Here is an 18,186-nt window from a genome sequence, read left to right as displayed (position 1 = left end):
AACCCACTTCCACCACGCTCAACACCCAGTGGTCTATGGTGATATCAGACCATGGATTTAGGAAGTGGGAAAGGCGGTTTGTAAACAAAGGAGAAACAGGGTCTGACATCATGGAAACTGGTATGGCGTCCTCAAGTGTCATATCAAAACACCTGCTTAGAACCCCTGGATATCTGGGTGGGGCAGGTATCAACATCACAGTAGAAAGGAGGGGTGCCCTACATCTAAAACCCCTGCTTCTTTTACTCTGCAGATCCTGATGGACAGGCAGGGCAGAGTACTGATCAGGCTGTTGGGGCCTGTAGTGCTTCATTGAAGTTGCTGGTGTGTACAAACCAAGTGACTTAAGGTTGCATGAGTTTGTTCTGAAAAGAGCAAAGCTCCCTCGAAAGGCAGGTCCTGAAGGGTTTGCTGGACTTTCTGCAGGAGACCCGAGGTCGGAAGCCATGAACTCCTGCACATGGCCACTGCCAAAGCCATGGACCTGGCTGCTGAGCCAGCCACATTCAAAGCAGCTTGCGATGACGCCCTTGATACTGATTTTCCCTCGTCCACCAGCGAGGAGAATTCTTGCCTGGCCTCTTGTGCGAGCAAGTCCTTGAACTTCTTTCTGGAGTCCCACATGTTGAAATCATATCTGGTCAGCAGCGCCTGCTGGTTTGCAATCCTGAGCTGCAATCCTCCCCCGCCACCCATAAGATAAATTTTCTACCAAACAAATCCAGTTTATTGGAGTCCTTTGCTTTTGGGGTTGCATCCTGATGGCCCTGCCTTTCTCTTTCATTGGCAGCAGATACCACCAGGATGCTGAGGACAGGGAGGGAGGGGTGTACAAGAACTCATAAACCTGTGCATGAACAAAGTACTTTTGTTAAGACCTTTTTGATTGGGGGGTGGGGGTGCAGCAGCCTGCCATATGGCTTTAACAGGGTCCATAATGGCCTCATTGAGAGGCAGAACCACTCCTGAAGGGCCTGCAGTGGCTAAAATGTCAACTAGGCTGTGGGAGGATTCTTTCACTACCTACACCTGTATGCCTAGATTTAAAGCCACCCTTTTCAACAACTCTGTGTGAGCCTTAAAATCATCCTGGGGAGGGGACATGCCTGCTTCTGAAACAGCCTCACCAGGGGAGGAGGAGGAGGAGGCCAGCACAGCTTATGGACACTCTTCCTCTCTTTATGCCTTGGCAGGATCCCGTTGAGCTGGCTCCTGTAGTTCTGTGCCAGGTTTAGTACCAGAGTCTGGACCAGTTGCAGCCCCATGAGACAGCAGTGACCTTTGTTTCAAGGCCACCAAATAAGAGCACCTAGAGTTAGTTCCAGAAACTGGGGGGAAACCTCATGGATTCCCAAAGGGCCACTGGACCAGCATAGGTCCCCAGTGAAGACCTGACCATGCACTTGATGGCACCCCTGTGCCTGGGCCATGGATGGGTAGGAGCATCTGGGGGAGTAGCAGGGACGACTCCTCAAACGAGAGGAGTAAGATTTGAACTCTGACTCAGAAGACAAGTCTATCCAGTGACCATGGAGGTGCAGTTCCCACCAGTGCCGAAGACAAGATACCTACACCGAGGCCAGCATAGCCAGTTTCCCTTTTGACAGTACCAAAGGGCCTGGCATTGAACCATGACCAGAAACAACAGGCTCCCTCCTGACCATCAGCACCGATACCACTTACCCTTGTACTGCCAGTCATACTGGTACCAAAAGTGAAAGAAGTTCTCTAGCTGCAGCAAACGCCTCCAGCCTGGTCGGCACTGAGATAGCGTTGGTACCAATATTATAATGCAGATGTAGACTCATCCGGTACTGGACTTGATGGTAGTTGCATAGGTGCCGGAGTCAACAGTGCCGACTTCTGCCGTACCGAGGCAGAGGAGTGCCCTGACCTAGGTCGCACTCTACTCTGATACCCACAGCGGGCCATCTTTGGTGCCAAGGACCGTCCCCTCTCGGCCGACTGCTTCTTGTGCCTTTTCCTAGGCACTGGGGATGGTGAACGGTGCCGGAACTCCAGTATGATAGGAGGAGCATGCCTTATCAAAGCCGAGGCACTCTGCGCTGAGTCAGACTGACCTGGTTCAGTGCCGCCTCCATTAACAAAAACTTCAGCCTGGCCTCCTGGTCCTTCTTCATCCAAGGCTTAAAGTCTCTGCAGATCTGGCAGCGGTCTCCAACGTGAACTTTTCCCAGGCACTTCAGACAGCTTGAATGCAGGTCACTCAGGGGCACAGCCTTGTTGCAGAAGGCACAGGGCCTGAAGCCCGGTGACTGAAGCATGCCTCGGTACCAGGGAACGGACAAAAACTCAGCTAACTCAGTAAGTTAAAAACTTACACTAAAACTATTTACAACTATCTAACTATGTCCAAATATACGAAACAGAAGATCACAGAGAGAGCTCGCCAAAGCAAGGATAGCTGTTCCAGTGATTGTCACGGGCAGTAAGAAGGTTAGGGGAGTTTATACCAGGGCTATGAGCACACAGCACCAGAGGGCGCTCAAACTGTCCTGACGGGTACCACAGAAGGAAAAATTTCCGGCAACTGTACTTGGGGCATGTACATACCTAGAGTGGAATGCACATGTGCAATCACTTGAAGAAGAAAACAATTTCTTTACATGCATTGCAGACAGGTGCTTAAGGAGTAACTCGTCCTGTTCTCTTGATTATTTTAATGGTCTATAACAGACCTCTAGCAGACCCTGTTCTGGGCTTGGTTAGTTAGCATATTGATTTATGTGCACTCAAGAGCCTGTGATTCTGAGTTATTGTTAACTCTAAAACAGATATTGGCATCTTTAATGAAGAGTGCCACTCCCCACCCATCTTTTATCCACGCTATTCTTTCCAAACAGATTGTAACCACTGATTATAACACTGCAATCATGCAAATTGTCTTGTTTTAGTAATGCTAGTGATATCAAATTTCTCCTCATCATATGAGGAGTTCCATTTCCTCTTGCTTATTACCTAGACTCTTAGCACTGGTATATAAAGAATTAAAGAAATTCTTCTCTCTACATTCTGTGTCCCCTTGGTTCAATTTGTTCACAACATACTAAATTTGCCTTTCTCCTGCGTTTGCCTCCTTAGCACCTTCCCCTTTCACCAGGCTTCAACTGAGATGATTAGCCCTCCCTACCTGTGATATGCCGGCTGTCCCATTTGCACAGCCCCTTTCCCCCCTGGAATGCAGCCCACAGTTCCACAAAATGAAACCCTTCAGCTTCACACCAGTCCTGTGGCCAACGGTTCAACTCCAGTATTTTCTGCCTTGTACCTTTTTTCACTCATGGAACCGGAATGATTTCTGAGATTACTTGGACTTTCCTAATAGGACTTACTTAATAGCTAAGCCTTGTGCTTACCTTGTGCGCACCCTTAACCCAAATAAGCACTCATGATCTGATCCAACTCCCACCCAGCTGAATGGAAAGACTCCCATTAACTTCAATGAAGTTGGGTCAAACTCTTACTGACTCAAAGCTACTTCTAGTTTCCCTTTAAATTCAGTAATAGCAATAACCATAGGTAGTCTGTAACCCTAATCTTTATTTATACTATACTCATCTTACTTTAACCAAATGTTAAAACAACAGTTTTAACAACAGTTAGCTTCTAACTCAGCAAAAAGTTCATGCCCCTTGTTTGAGAAGCTGGCAATTTAATGTCACATCACAAATCATGTGTTACCAAAGAAATTTCTCAGAGTCAAGCAAATAGAGCATATTTAGCCCAACACCTGTACTTCTTTCTGAAAACAGGATATTTTCAAAGATTTGACATACCTGCATCAATACCAAATGTGCTTTGGTGAGAAATTGTTAGTATTTCTGCATTGCCATGAACCACTGAAGCCAAACAGCAGCAGGAAGACCTATTCTCCAAGGCTTTCATTTTCTCCATAAGTGAACTGTTCTCTGTGCTCATCTATAGAAATATAGGTGTTAATGTATTAATGCAAGACAGAAAAACCCATCAAAAGCAAAAATGTAAGGAGCTCAGTTAACTCTGAAGACAACAGGGTGCTGTCTACCACGCTTCACAAATAACATGGAGAATAATGTGAAAATGAAACATCAAAAACCCCATCAGATGTTGTATTATAATGTTACACTATCTGCAAACACCAATACCCACCAACAGAGCTAGGGCTAGTTGTAAAATGTGTACAGACAGTAACACATGCTAGCATTGGTGGGGCAATAAATAGTGTGTATAGTGCAGTTCTCCATGAAAAGCGACTGTCAAAATTGTGCCTGCTCTCTCATCAGCTCTGCTACCCATGTGTATTCTATGACTTCACTGACACAAATGTCAACTACCTTTTACGCCTGTTCTCACTGTAGAGTAAGCACAGGTCTAGCAGTGTGAGCTGGACTCTTCTGGTCATCTCATTCAAATTCACCTTAAAAACTGACTTGAGACAAATAAAATTAACGAAAAACCTGCTCCCCAAGAAGTGTAAATGCACTTGTATCACAACTAAATTCTAGGTTGTGTTCTCTTTGGTAAAGGAATGTTTGTTTTCTGAGGCTCCCAGTGCATCTTAGGGCATGGTACAAGTAATAAATGCTAATGATGAACAGAAGAACTGTTAACTAAATTCTGACTGCAGATTCTTTATTGGTGATGGATGGGCCAGAAAGAACCCAGCTTGGCTTTCTGACCCAGTTTGAGTTTGCAGGGCTGGCAGTTAGAATAAACATCTTTTCCCATGTAAACTTAGCAAACATGATACTGCACACTGAGTAACAATAAACTTGGAGCCCCACAGGGCCATTTTTACAGCCCCCCTTTTCAAAGTCAAAACACACTTTAAAGAGACAGCAAGTAGTCCTGCCAGGCAGGATAATATACAATCGTATTAATTCATCTTCCTTCCCATGGCTCTGACCACATCTCCCCCTCAGCAGAAATCCACTCTGTACTACTTGTGTTTATTGTAATGTACTTGTTTGCCTCTAGGTGGCAAGCGCTTCAGGGTGGTGATATTGTTTTATGGATACTTTTTTATTACTGTAAAGAACAGTATTCATCAACAGCACTATGCAAGTAACAGTATTTGAATGATGATGGCTATTCCTTCAGGCCTATGTTAGCCGGTGAGTACCAGTTGGTTCTGATACTCTGGGGTGGTTTACGGAGATCATATTCACTTCTGAGCACTTGTAGACGCATGTAGGTACAGTGAAAACCTGGAACTTTTTTCTCATGCCCTTGCACATGAGTGAGCAATAAGCTACTTCTCTGTAAATATTATTTGCCATCCATTACACTGTCCATAGCAGTACTAAATTATTGTTTTCTTCTTGATATTTGACTGACAGACATCTCTTCATTCTAGCACTTCGTTCTGTGATGTGATCAGCCTGAGCTGACTTCATTGTTTTTCCTTTTTTCCGTTTTTTTCCATTGTTTCAGATACCTAGCAACCAATGTTTGAGAGAAAAACAATCTAGATGAGTCAATCCTGCTACATCAACAAATACAGGAAGGAGAAGAAATTGATCTTACATCCAGGCAGAGAAGAGAAGGTAAAGGGAAGGGAGAAGAGATGAAAACAAAACAAGATGTTACATGTACTGTGCGTCATGCCCATGAACTCTGTACACAAATGAAAGCAACGTAGCCAAATTGTGCTTTCATGTTAACACTAGTCTCAATCTGAAGTAACACCACTGAAATAAATAGGACTTTGTTTCAAGTGTGATGTTATTGACATGAACTGTGACCGTATAGATCATTGTTGCAACCAAGATCCTATAGTCACACCAAATCTTATACAGAGGCGGTCAAGTAAAGTGTCTATAGAAAGGTTGTAATTTGCTAGTTATGATTATGTTGGCTGTATGTATCATTTTTGCATCTGAAGTTATGAATATTGGCTATGTACTTGTATCTCAATGTGTTTGATTCTAAGTAGCATCAGTGAACCATTTGGTCAGCTTCTTGAGAAAGGACTATTCTGCGTAAGTGCCCAATCAAGAAACACTTAACTGACAATGGACTTTGGGAGACGACAATCCACATCTGAGCTTTCCTGGGCACGTTCAAACTAACATGTAAACAATGACGTCGGCCTGAAAAAAGCTAAATCATTCATGGACATGTGACTTGTCCAGGTAGCTACAAACTCCATCTTGTTGCTGTGATTTTGCACAGGAAAACAAAGGGGTTTCCGCCCACAAGAGAGAGAATATAAAAGGCCCTGGAAGCCTCTCCTTTTTGTCCTCAGCTGGCTCAAGAGATGGCCTCTCCACCCCAAAGAGATGCCTGAAAGAAACTGGGACAAAGGACTGTAACTACGGGTGGGTGAGTGATTGCTGGACCCAGGCCATAAACCACAACATTGGTCTGAAAAGTATTCGGCCCAGACTAGGAAGGTGTCTAGTCTGTGAAAGAAGCTTATTGGAACATCTCTGAGGGTGAGATTTATGCACCAGTATAAGGGGGAGGCGCCGACCCCGCACCCTCTCGGTGCCTTCTTGCCAGCCAACTCCAACAGACAGGTAGGAGGGTGGGTCATGGAATGGACATGAGCAACACACCTCAAAGAACAACAGTTACAGAAAGGTTAGTAACAGATTTTTCTTCTTCAAGTGCTTGCTCATGTCCATTCCATGTTCAGTGACTCACAAGCAGTATCCAAGGAGGTGGGCTCAGAGCTCATGGACATGCAGACTACAACACAGCTCTCATAAACCTGGCATGTCTCGAGCCTGTTGGGTGATGACGTAGTAGGATGAGAAGGTATGCACCGACAACCAGGTTGTGATCCTGCAGAGGTCCTGGATTGGAACCTGCATGAGGAATGCTGCTGAAGAGGCCTGAGCTCTTGTGGAGTGAGCAGTCACTATGGCTGGAGGTGGGACATCTGCTTCCTTGTAGCATACAGGAAGCTATTCAGCATGAGAGCCTCTAGGCCGATGCTGGTAGCCCTTTCATCCTTTCTACTACTGCTACGAAGAGTTGCATAGATCTGTGAAAGGGTTTAGTCCTCTTGATGCAGAAGGTGAGGGCATGCCTAACATCCAATAAGCAAAGCTGCCGCTCGTCTGAATTCTTGTGAGACTTCAGAAAGAAGACTGGCAGGAAAATGGCCTGGTTGCTATGGAACTGCAAAACTACCTTTGGCAGGAAGGCCAGGTCGGGCACAGTTGGACCCTGTCCTTGAAGAACACCATGTATGGTGGTTCTGACGTAAGGACCTTGATTTCAGAGACTCTTCTTGCTGAGGTGATGACTACCAGGAAGGCAACCTTCGCAGAGAGAAGCAGTAGAGGGCACAACACCAGGAGCTCACAGGGAGGTCATGTGAGCCTCAACAGAACCAGATTTAAGTCCCACAGGGGGGGATCATCTCACAGGCCTGAGGATAAAGTCTCTCAAGGCCTTTAAGAAAGCGGACTGTCATTTTGTGAGAGAACACTCACCTGCTGTTCACCTGTGGGTGGAAGGCCAAAAATGCACCTTCATAGATGCGAGAGCTGACCTTGTTGCTTAAGATGGAGCAAGTAGTCCAGGATCGACTGAAGGGAAGGCTGAGTCGGAGAGAGGTCTCTTTGGGATGCCCATATCGAAAAACACTTCCATTTGGCAAGGTAGATAACCCTAGTGGACAGCTTCCTACTACCCACCAAGACCTGTCAAACTTGTTCCAAACAGGCCTGCTTCTCCGGGTTCAGCCATGTAACAGCAGTTAGCTGAAGGGAGCCGAGGTTCGGTTGGAGTAACCGACAGTGGTCTTGAGAGATCAGACTCAGGTGGAGCAGAAGCAGAAGTGAGGTTGCTACTGATAGATCCAGCAGCATGACGAATCAGTGTTGGCATAGCAACACCGAGCCTATAAGAATAACTCTTGCCTTGTACCGTTTGATATTCAGGAGGACCTGTGAACCAGACAGATCTGTCTGGGGGAAATGCGTAGAATAGGAGTTCTGTCCAACGAAGCAGGAAGCCGTTGGAGAGGGAGCCTGGGCTGTGCCCGCTCAGTAAGCAAAACTGCTGGCATTTCCTGTTCTGCTTAGTTGTGAACAGGTCCACTGGAAGACACTCACCTTTGGAAGATAAACCTGGTGACATCTGGGTGAAGGGACCGCTCATGGTGAGAGGAGAAGGATCTGCTGAGGTGATCTGCTTGTGCATTCTGGGCTCCCAGAAGGTGTGAATCAGGTGGATGGAGTGCTTCACGCAGAAGTCCCATACATGGATGGCCTCCTGACACAGGGCAGAGGAACGAGCTCCTCCCTGCTTGTTGATATAGAACATGGCCACAGTGTTGTCCGTTAGAACTTGCAAGACCTTGCCTGTGATCCGGGGAAGGAACACTTGGCAAGCTAAGCGGACTGCTCTGAGCTCTCTGATGTTTATGTGCAGGCAGAGTTTTTTCTGGGACCACAGGCCTTGAGTCCTGAGGCTGTCAAGGTGGGCTCCCCAACCTAGGTCTGACATGTCCGAGACTAGGGACACTAATAACTGGGGCGCAACAAAGGGGACTTCCATCATCACCGACCATGGGTCCTTTCACCAGTCTAGGGAGGTGAGGACTGGGGTTGGAACAATAAGCACCAAGTCCAAGTGGTGTCTGTTCGGGGTGTAAACAGATGCTAGCCATGTCTGCAGGGGCCTAAGGCACAGCCCTGAGTACCGGACCATTTACGTGCACGTGGCAATGTGCCCCAGTAGCTTGAAGCAAACCCAGGCTGTCATGATTGGGTGAACCATGACCTTGGATATCAGGTCCAACAGTGGTCTGTAATTGGGCCTCTGGAAGGAAGGCTCTGGCGTGGGTCGAGTCGAGCACAGCCCTGATAAACCTATTCTCTGAACTGTAATAAGTGTTGACTTTTGCTCATTTATCAACAGGCCCAGTGCTCGGAAAGTGGGTTGGACCAAGCTGATGCTGTTCTTTACTTGAGCTTCTGAACAACACTTCATCAGGTCTAGTTTGGATATTAGGAAACACTATCTCACTAGGAGGGTGGTGAAGCACTGGAATGGGTTACCTAGGGAGGTGGTGGAATCTCCATCCTTAGAGGTTTTATAAGGCCCGGCTTGACAAAGCCCTGGCTGGGATGATTTAGTTGGTGTTGGTCCTGCTTTGAGTAGGGGATTGGACTAGATGACCTACTGAGGTCTCTTCCAACCCTAATATTCTATGATTCTATGATCAGCCAGTCCTTGAGGTATGAGTAGAGCTGTTTGAGGAAGGCAGCTACCACCGCCATGCACTTCATGAAAACCCAGGGGACTGCAAACAGGCAGAAGGGAAGAGCGGTGAATTGGTAATGAGTCTGGTTTACAATAAACTTGAGAAATCTTCTGTGGCCATGAAAAACAGAATGTGAAAGTAAGTGTCTTTCAAGCCAAGGGCGGCGTACCAGTCCCTTGAATCCAGAGAGGGAATGATGAAGGCCAGGGAGGCCATGCGGAACCTTGGTTTCTTGAGATATCTGTTGAAGCGACACGGGTCCAGGATGGGACGAACGCCCCTTTTGGCCTTTGGGATTAGGAAATAATGGGAGTAAAACCCCTTCTCTCTGAAGTTTCAAGGTACCTCCTGTGACATGGCATTCCATATGTTTTATGGAAATATGGTATGAGTGTGAATATGATGTAACTGGAATATGCTTTATGGAAAAGGTCTCTTGTAAGGTATCATAACAAAGGTTACAACCTACTGAATATATTCCTCCTATTTGTATGCACGTATCATTCTTGTATCTGAAGCTAGAAATATGAAGTATAACTCTGAGGTCCTATTGTAATTATGCCAAGTGTGGGCCATTAATGGTTGTAAATGTAAGTGTGGCCCAGACAATTGGTTGTAAATGGCTTATTTACCTGCAAACCTTCCTGTGGGCCAACCCAGGAAGAATGGAGACTAGGGGTGTTACAGTGACATGTGACCATGTCACATGAGGCTGGAATCCATCTTAATCCTTGTACTTTTCCATTGATGAGGCAGAGCCAGGACAAGCACAGACAAAAGATTTCCGCCTTGTGCCAAAGCTATAAAAGGGGTGGAGCACGACAAAAGGGGTGGCCAGTCATGAGAAAACCCCTGCTTACCACCTGAGATGTTTGCTGGAACTAACAAGAACTGTACCAGGGGAAAGGATTCGGCCCAGACTAGGAAGGCGTCTAGTCTGTGAAAGAAGCTTACTGGAACATCTCTGAGGGTGAGATTTACCTGTATTCAGTTTCTTAATGTATTAGACTTAGACTTGTGTGCTTTTGCTTTATTTTGCTTGGTGACTTACTTTGTTCAGGCTGTTATACTTGAAACCACTTAAATGCTACTTTTTATACTTAATAAAATCACTTTTATTAATAAACCCAGAGTAAGTGATTAGTACCTGGGGGAGCAAACAGCTGTGCATATCTCTCTATCAGTGATACAGAGGGCGAACAATTCATGAATTTACCCCGTATAAGTTTTATACAGAGTAAAACAGATTTATTTGGGGTTCAGGTTCCCAGAAAGGCTGAACACTGGGTGCTTGGGAAGTCCCTGTTAACTGAGAAGCCCCTGGGCTGAGTGAATCTCAGTTTCAGTGAACTTCAGAGAGGCATGGCCCAACCTCTGGGTCTGTGCTGGAGCTGACTGGAGTGTCTAACTCAGCAGGACAGGAGTGGAGGGGCGCCGGTTCTGGCAGGAGGGTTGTTCTCAGTGGCATCCCAGCTCATTGAGTGACAGTCTTGAAGGGAGTCTCTGTGACCCAACCCCTCACACCTCCTCCTTGGCCCCCATCTGTAGGAGGGTCTGCACCTCCTGGGCAAGGAGTTGCTCGTGAGAAGGTCCCTGAAGAGGAATGGGGATGGTGTGGGAGGGAGGAGTGGATGAAAAAAGCAAGGTATAACTGATTGCCACAGTATTTAGCACCTAGCAGTTCAATGTTATGCAGGACCATGCCGGGCTGAAGTGGGACAGTCAGTCCAAAAATAAAGGGGAGGCAGGATCTGAAGCGGGAACTAGTATAGTGCTCTCAGGCTCACCTTCAAAAGACCTGCTTTAGCCCACCAGAGTACCTATGTGACCCCGGCTAGGAGGGGTCCTGTCTCGGAGGCAGAGCTGAGAAGCATGGCAGCTGTTGGGCCCTGACATGCTTTCTAGAAGCAGATGGAAGCATAGAGGCCCAGGGACCAGAGGGTAGCCCTTGAGTCCTTCAGGCCATGTAGTCTCATGTCCATCTGCTTGGAAAAAAGTGAACAGTCTTTGAAAGGGAGGTCCTGAATAGACTGTTGGACCTCCTGAGGGAGTCCCAAGACTGCAGCCAAGTGCATCATCTCATGGTGGAAGCAGAGGCCATTGTCCTGGCTGCTGCATCTGCTGCGTCCAGTGCCTCCTGGAGAGAGGCTCTGGCAACATTCTTTCCCTCTTCTAAGAGGGCTGAGAATTCCTGCCTTAAGTCTTGGGGCCCGGAGTCCTTAAATTTAGACAAGGAGTCCCACCAATTGTAGTTGTATCTCCCCAGTAATTCTTGCTGGTTTGAGATACACAGTTGCAGACCACCTGTCAAATAAACTTTCTTCCCAAACAAATCAAGTTTCTTTGCGTCCTTCTGTTTGGGGGTAGCGCTCGACTGGCCCTGTCTGTCCCTTTCATTAGCTGTCAATATAATGAAGGACTCTGGAGAGGGGTGAGAGTACAGATACTCATACTCACTGGCTGGCACACAATATTTCTTCTCTGTACTCTTCAAAGTGGGAGGTAGAGAAGATGGGGTCTGCTACAGGGCTCTGACCGGACCTATTACCACCTCATTAATGGGTAAGGACACTTTACATGGAGCTGCTGCAGCCAGAATGTCAGCGAGGCTGTGAGAGGATTCCTTGAGCTCCTCAATCTCAAGCCCCCAGTTTGAAAACACCTTTCTGCTTTAGAAGCTCTTGATGAGCTCTAAAGTCATCTTGGGGAAGCAAGATGCTTGGCCTTGAGATGGCCATGTCAGGGGAGGAGGAGGAAGAGGCCTGTACTTGAGGAGGGGCTTCTTCCTCTTCTTCAGCCTCAATAATCTCCATAGGGGCCATGTCCTGTAAATCAGTACCAGGGTCAGTACTGGAGTCAGGGTGCAGTGCGGGAGCCCACCTCTCAGAAGCAAACAAGTATGAACGGTGGGAGGGTAGACCTGGTATTGGGAGAAAACCCCAAGGGTTCCAGAATAGCCACTACATAGGCCACTCTCCTGGCCAGGTACCCGCAGGGGGACCCGCACCAAGGTCCGGTGGTATGTAGGACAAGTAACGGTGGCCCTTAGGGTGAATGCAGGGCTCCGTGTTGGACTCAGATGAAGAATCCTCCCTAGGCTTCCATGGGGAAGCAGTACCTCTCACTACCTTTGATCGGTGTCAAGCATCCGGTGATTGGTGGTGGGCTGGGGACGACTTCACAGAGGACAGAAGAATCAGCTTGTCTCTAGAATGGTGGGCCCTGTGCTGGGAAGGAGCTCAGAGCACTGGTCTCTTTCCTGCTCCAGGATGACAAAGCTGACGGCTGACCTAATGGGTTTGGCAGGACCAGTAGCGACAAAAAGTCTCTGGCTGCTGCAAAGGCTTCTAGGGTTGAACGCACTAAATTCCGCTGGCACCACAATGACTTCCCAGCATCGGTGGATTGTCCCACACCAGACTCAATGATCTCAGCTGAGTCGATCGTGCCACCATGGGACCGGGGGTGGAGGAATGGCCCAATATGGGTCACACTCCACTGTCTTCCCCTGGTTTGCCTTTCTTTGGCATTAGCGAGCGCGCGCTGTCAGTGCGCTGCTTTTTGTGCGTCTTCCTCGGCACCGGGGATGGAGAGAGGTGCTGGGATGCGTGCAATGCTGGAGGAGTGCTTTGCACCGAGGCCAAAGTGCTCAGTGCTGAATCCGAGAGGCTTGGTATCGAAGAGCAGCTTCCATTAGGAGAGCCTTAAGTCTGATCTCTCTATCCTTCTTTGTGCGAGGTTTAAAGTCCCAACAAATTTGGCAGCAGTCTTTCACGTGAGATTCTCCCTGACACTTCAGACAACTGGGGTGTGGGTCACTCACGAGCACAGGCTTGCCACAGGAGGCACAAGGCTTGGAGCCCAGGGGCGAAGGGAACCCCTTGACGATAAGGGGAGAGGGTACTAACTATCTACACTAAAAGTATTTACAATATATACACTAAAACTAAACTATAGACTAAACTATGAAACAGAAACCACTGATAATCGCCTTGCCAAAGCAAGAGGAGACATTCCAGCAACTGTTACAGCAGATAAGGAACCAAGAGGGTGTGGGGCTGGTGGTGCCCTTGTACTGGTGCATAAGCGCACAGCACCAGAGGGAGCTACAGCGGGCCCAACTGATCCCACTGAGGGGAAAATCTCTGGCAACAGTGCACGTGGCTTACGTGGAACATACATAAGCAAGCACTCGAAAGTGAACTCTTCTGCCAGTTCCAATCCAGAAAAACTTCCCCCTCTCATCATTCCAAAGACAAGAGGATGGGTAACCTGTTTTAAACAATTTTAGAAGCATTGTTGTCCTTACAATGCTTCTCCAATGCTGACTTGAATGGTGAGAGCGCTAGTGGTTGATCGTCTGCTGTTATACCCAAGAAAGAAGAGGTGGCCGTCAAGCTACACAATGTGGATGAGTTAGCAGAAGTGTCACTGACATGAGCACAGGCCAAATTACACTAAGCAAGAACCTAATGAACTACACAGAGTTTTCAGTGCAATTTATTCATACCAGGCATCTTAATATTCTGGACAATACCATACAACAGCCCTATGTGGAACAAGTCTAACAGAAGGAGAGAATACTTTATCAGAAGCAAACAATAACCCTAAGGAAATTTTAAGGGTCAAAGAAGCTAAGAAATGTGAGGGGAAACTTATATGATGATTAATATAAACTGCAATAAATCAATAGCTGGCTCTTAAAACACACCAATCCCAGAGAAATAAGGTAAAGCTAGTGCACTTCCAGAAGGAAAGGGATGGAAACATTTTAGAAAAATCTATTAACTCATCTGTTAACTTTAATCATGAGAAGATCCAACGTCCAAGATTAAAGCATCGTCAGGGGACCTGACAAGACTATGTGTATCACACAGAGTCATTTCACTATACAAGATTGTCATCTAGTTCTTACTTGCCCAGAGAGAAATGAGAACTGTATTATAATCCTGCAAAATTACTTTATTCACACATTTCAGCCGAGGATTTTTGAAAAGAGTTGTTTATATCAAACAAGGGTTTTGTGCACTGATGATGAAGTTATACCAGCTCATTCTCAGCATAGATATGCATAAAATACAAAGACCTTTCCTCTTTGTCTACTAGAACAAAAGATGCACTAAACTTTTTTGGAAGCTGGAACTAGATGTCTGAAGAAGATAATGCTGTGGCCACTCTATACCTAGCTCTCAGGCTGGGTTACTGTGGAAACCAACAATGATTTCACCAACCTTTCTAATTGAAAAAGAATGAGAGAAGGACCATGAGCCTGGGTCGGTTCTGTCCATTCTGTCTAGGTATTTATACTGCATGCATCAGTGTGGTATCTGTGTGCGGGACTCTTCATTGCTATTTATAAGAGTAGGGGTTGATTGCTGGTTTGAGCCAATCACCTCTGAGCTTGGGTGCTTATAAAGGCTTTGCGCTCAGGCCCTTGTGGCTGAGAAAGTGACCGGTGTGTGTTGGATCATTCAGTGACTCCTCTGCCCAATTAAGGAACAGAAGTGATAAGCTTTAAAGGAATTCTCATCCAATCCTTCTCCCCTAGAGAGGTTAAGATGGTGCAGTAAGCTTGAGCTAATGTGCATTTAATGCCCAACGCAGCAAGGTGCTGAGAGCCCTCAATTCCCATTCATGTCAGTAGAACTGCAGCCCTTCTCTAGACAAAGGGTGCTCTGTCCCACTTAGGACTGCCCCATAAAAGGAAAAACAGGGGTACCTTTCAGGACCTGATAAGGACACCACAAAAATCCCTTCCCCCAAAAGACAGCTGAGTTTTAGCCAACACTTCCACTTTACAGCAAGACAGAGTGGGCCCATTTAGACTCTGAGCTGAAAGCCAGGAACTCCAAAGTTCTAATCTCAGCTCTGACCCATTGTGTATCCTTAGAAAGTCACTTAGCGCAACTATACAGATGACAAAACGGAGGCAGGGAGGTTAATACTTATTCTCACAACACGGCTGAGAGGTAGGTTAACGTTTGTACTTGAAAAAGAGTGTAAAGCACTAAATCCATGCTAAATATAACTACCCTCCAATACTTTCCCTCTAGCCATTCAATACTTGGATGGGACAATACTAAAGAAAACCCTGATGCTGGTGAGTCAGTAGGTGCTACTGTTCCCTCTGAATCAATGCCCAAAGACGGTTTAGGGGTCTATTCTGCAGCTGGAGATACTAAATCACTGTGGTCATACAAGATCCCACAACATTTTTTCTAAGAACAGGAGTGTTAAAGGCCAATGTCCTGCCGAAACTCCCCCTTGCGGTTTCAACTCAGGACAGAAGAATTCATGTTCTCTTCCAAGCTGCCGTGCAGTGTTGCTGTGACCTATTAGACAGCTACTATGTTCCACCTTAGAGGTGGCTGCATTTCACTGATGGATGAAGTGATACTTTACCCCTCTGTTGTCACACTAGATTAATTAGAGAAAGATTGTGGCCAGCCCCTGCAAGGGAGAACAAAGTGAACAAAGGGAGAACAAAGGGGAGAGAGTGAAAGGGGCCTCCCACTTGCTGCCCCAGTCCATAGGCTGGGCACTATGGCATTCTTGCTTTCAGAGAACACAAGGACTGTGAGATGCTAGTGCTATGGCTTGGATTAGCCTCAACAAACAGGATTGAGGGGGTGGACCTTGGCCTCATCTCTCCCACACGACAGCACTCAGCAAAGCTGGGTGGATGCTGTACCCACTTCAAGATAGTGGAGCAGCGGCAGGCATAATCCCACCCAGGGCTCCTGCTCTGGCACAGCCTCTCCACACCAGGGCCTAACTCAGGGCCAGGCCACAAGCACGAAAAAAGTTTCAGCTGTTTACAAAGTGCTTCCAGAAATTCAGATGAAAGGAGCTATAGAAATGAAGAGCATCACCATAAATAAACAAAGTGACACTACACAGTAATTAATCTCAAATGGAGAATCCTTCCATTTCATTCAATGAAGACACAGGACTCAGTTTTCCAAAACACACTAAGGGCCCAATCTAACTCCTCTTGAAGTCAATGGAAAGATTTCCAGTGGCTTTTGAAAGGTGCTGCACTGGGTCCAAAAGTAGACTTCATTTTGTAAGTGTTTTAGCCTGAATTCTTAACTTCCCTTGGAAGAAGCAAGTATTTTTCAATTCTCCTGATTTGATTATTATTTTTCTCTTTTACACCAAATTTCTAAAAAACCCTAATATATAATCAAAGGAATATTTACATGTTAAGAGGCATACATGGGTTGCACAGAAAAAATAATGAATTTCCTTTACACTTTCACTAGTAATGTTATATTTCTAATCTTCTCATTTAGAAGAGATTCATTTTCATACTTTACCTTCTCAATGCAAGTTTTCATTTCTGCTATTTCTCTCAGACAGGCATCCTGTAAAATAATTCAAAGTATAATCACAACTTTGTGGTAAAGAGTTTGTTGTTCATATATACTTATATGTTTGGGGGATATAGTTTGTATGAAACAAACAAAGCTGTCTGCTATCAATCATACATTGCTTTCTTATTAAATTTAGGGAGGGATTTTTCAAACACACCTAAAGAAGTTGTGTACCCAGTTCCCATGGACTCTCATTGGAAGTTTGGTGCCTAACTCTCTTAGGTGAGTTTGAAAATCCCACCCTTAGAGTCCATGAAAGAGGTTGTATTGACATCCCTGGGAGCCCTGAAATCTCCATTCCCAAAACAGGTACAGCACAGACAACAGGAGAATAAGCTTCCCCACACTGGCCTGCCAAGACACCTCAACCTTGATGAGGAGGGACCAACTGCAGGAGTGAGAAAGTAGTTCAGCCTCCCTGCTAGAACATTTTTAAATTTCAACAACAAAAAATTCCACAAAATTTTATTTTCCATTTTTCAGCAAGTCTACTCCCTGCCTTCCCATCAATCCTCTACTTCTCATAGACAGCCAAGGAATGGGCCATTTAGGGGCCATTTGTCCACTGGGAACTAGACTGAGATCACCAAACTCATTTCATATGAGCCAATCAACAGCCATCAGATACTAACAGCCCTTGGTCACCACCTGTGTAGGTTAGATTTGAAGAGGGGACCTAAGGCCTCAGCCTGGGAGGTCTCTGCAAGGAGCTGACCAACCTTAAGTCACATGGACGTCAAGGGGAATGGAGGGTCCTTAGCACCTCATGGCAGAAGGTCTACATTTTGCAGGACAGGGAACTCACATACTGCAATAGGCGATGCCTACACTTAAACCGCTACAGCGGCACAGCCAGAGCAATGCTGCTGCAGCGCTTCAGTGTAGACACTCACTGCAACAATGGGAGGGGTTCTCCCATCGCGGGAGTTAATCCACCTCCCCAAGCAGCGGTAGCTAGGCGGACAGAAGAACTCTTCCGTAAGCCTAGTGCTGTCTACAGCGGGGGTTAGGCTGGCTTAACTGCATCGCTCAGAAGTGTGTATTTCTCAGACCCCTGAGCAATGTAGCTAGGTTGACCTAACTTTTTAGCATAGACCTGGCCATAGGTTCTTGTGAAATACCTAAGAAAGAAACTGTAGGCCTTTACAGGATCATTCACTCTAAAGTGGATTTGTTTGTTTTTGTCTTTGAATACTACATTTAAAGAAACACTGTCCCCTAGGATTTTTTTTTTAATTGGAAATATCCAGTTTCCGCAGTGTCTTAAGGCATCATTTTTAAAAGAACAACCTTCTAAAAAAGAGGAAGAGGAGGGTGGTTCTGCTCCACTGTTATCTTTATAAAGATCTTTTTAGCAAGGAAAAAATATTGACTAAGGACCTGATCCTGCAATGAGATCCATGCAGGTTGACATCAACAGGGTTTTCTGCAGGTGCAAGGGTCTGTCCATGTGAGTCTGACAGGGGGCTACCTGACTATACATGGTACCAGACTATACACAAAGTGGTGTCAGGTACAGGTAATAAAAAGACAAAACAGAGAAAAATATACTTTCACTGACTTATTTTAACTATAATAATCAGAGGG

At 46.1% G+C, this 18,186-nt stretch overlaps 1 protein-coding gene across 1 annotated transcript in view; it reads right to left on the bottom strand.

The window, feature by feature from the left end:
- Positions 1 to 18,186, bottom strand: part of LOC125633464 (uncharacterized) — a 92,392-nt gene that overhangs the window by 7,436 nt on the left and 66,770 nt on the right. The window contains exons 9-10 of the mRNA XM_048842766.2: positions 16,543 to 16,590; positions 3,798 to 3,939 (exon numbers count right to left, since the gene is read on the bottom strand). Of these exons, the coding sequence (XP_048698723.2) occupies positions 3,798 to 3,939; positions 16,543 to 16,590 (190 nt within the window). The remainder of the gene's footprint in view (positions 1 to 3,797; positions 3,940 to 16,542; positions 16,591 to 18,186) is intronic.

This window comes from Caretta caretta, chromosome 3 (assembly GCF_965140235.1).
Source record: "Caretta caretta isolate rCarCar2 chromosome 3, rCarCar1.hap1, whole genome shotgun sequence".
Taxonomy (NCBI): domain Eukaryota; kingdom Metazoa; phylum Chordata; order Testudines; family Cheloniidae; genus Caretta; species Caretta caretta.
The sequence above is the reverse complement of the archived record's forward strand: the minus strand, read 5'-3'. Positions and strand labels throughout refer to the sequence as shown.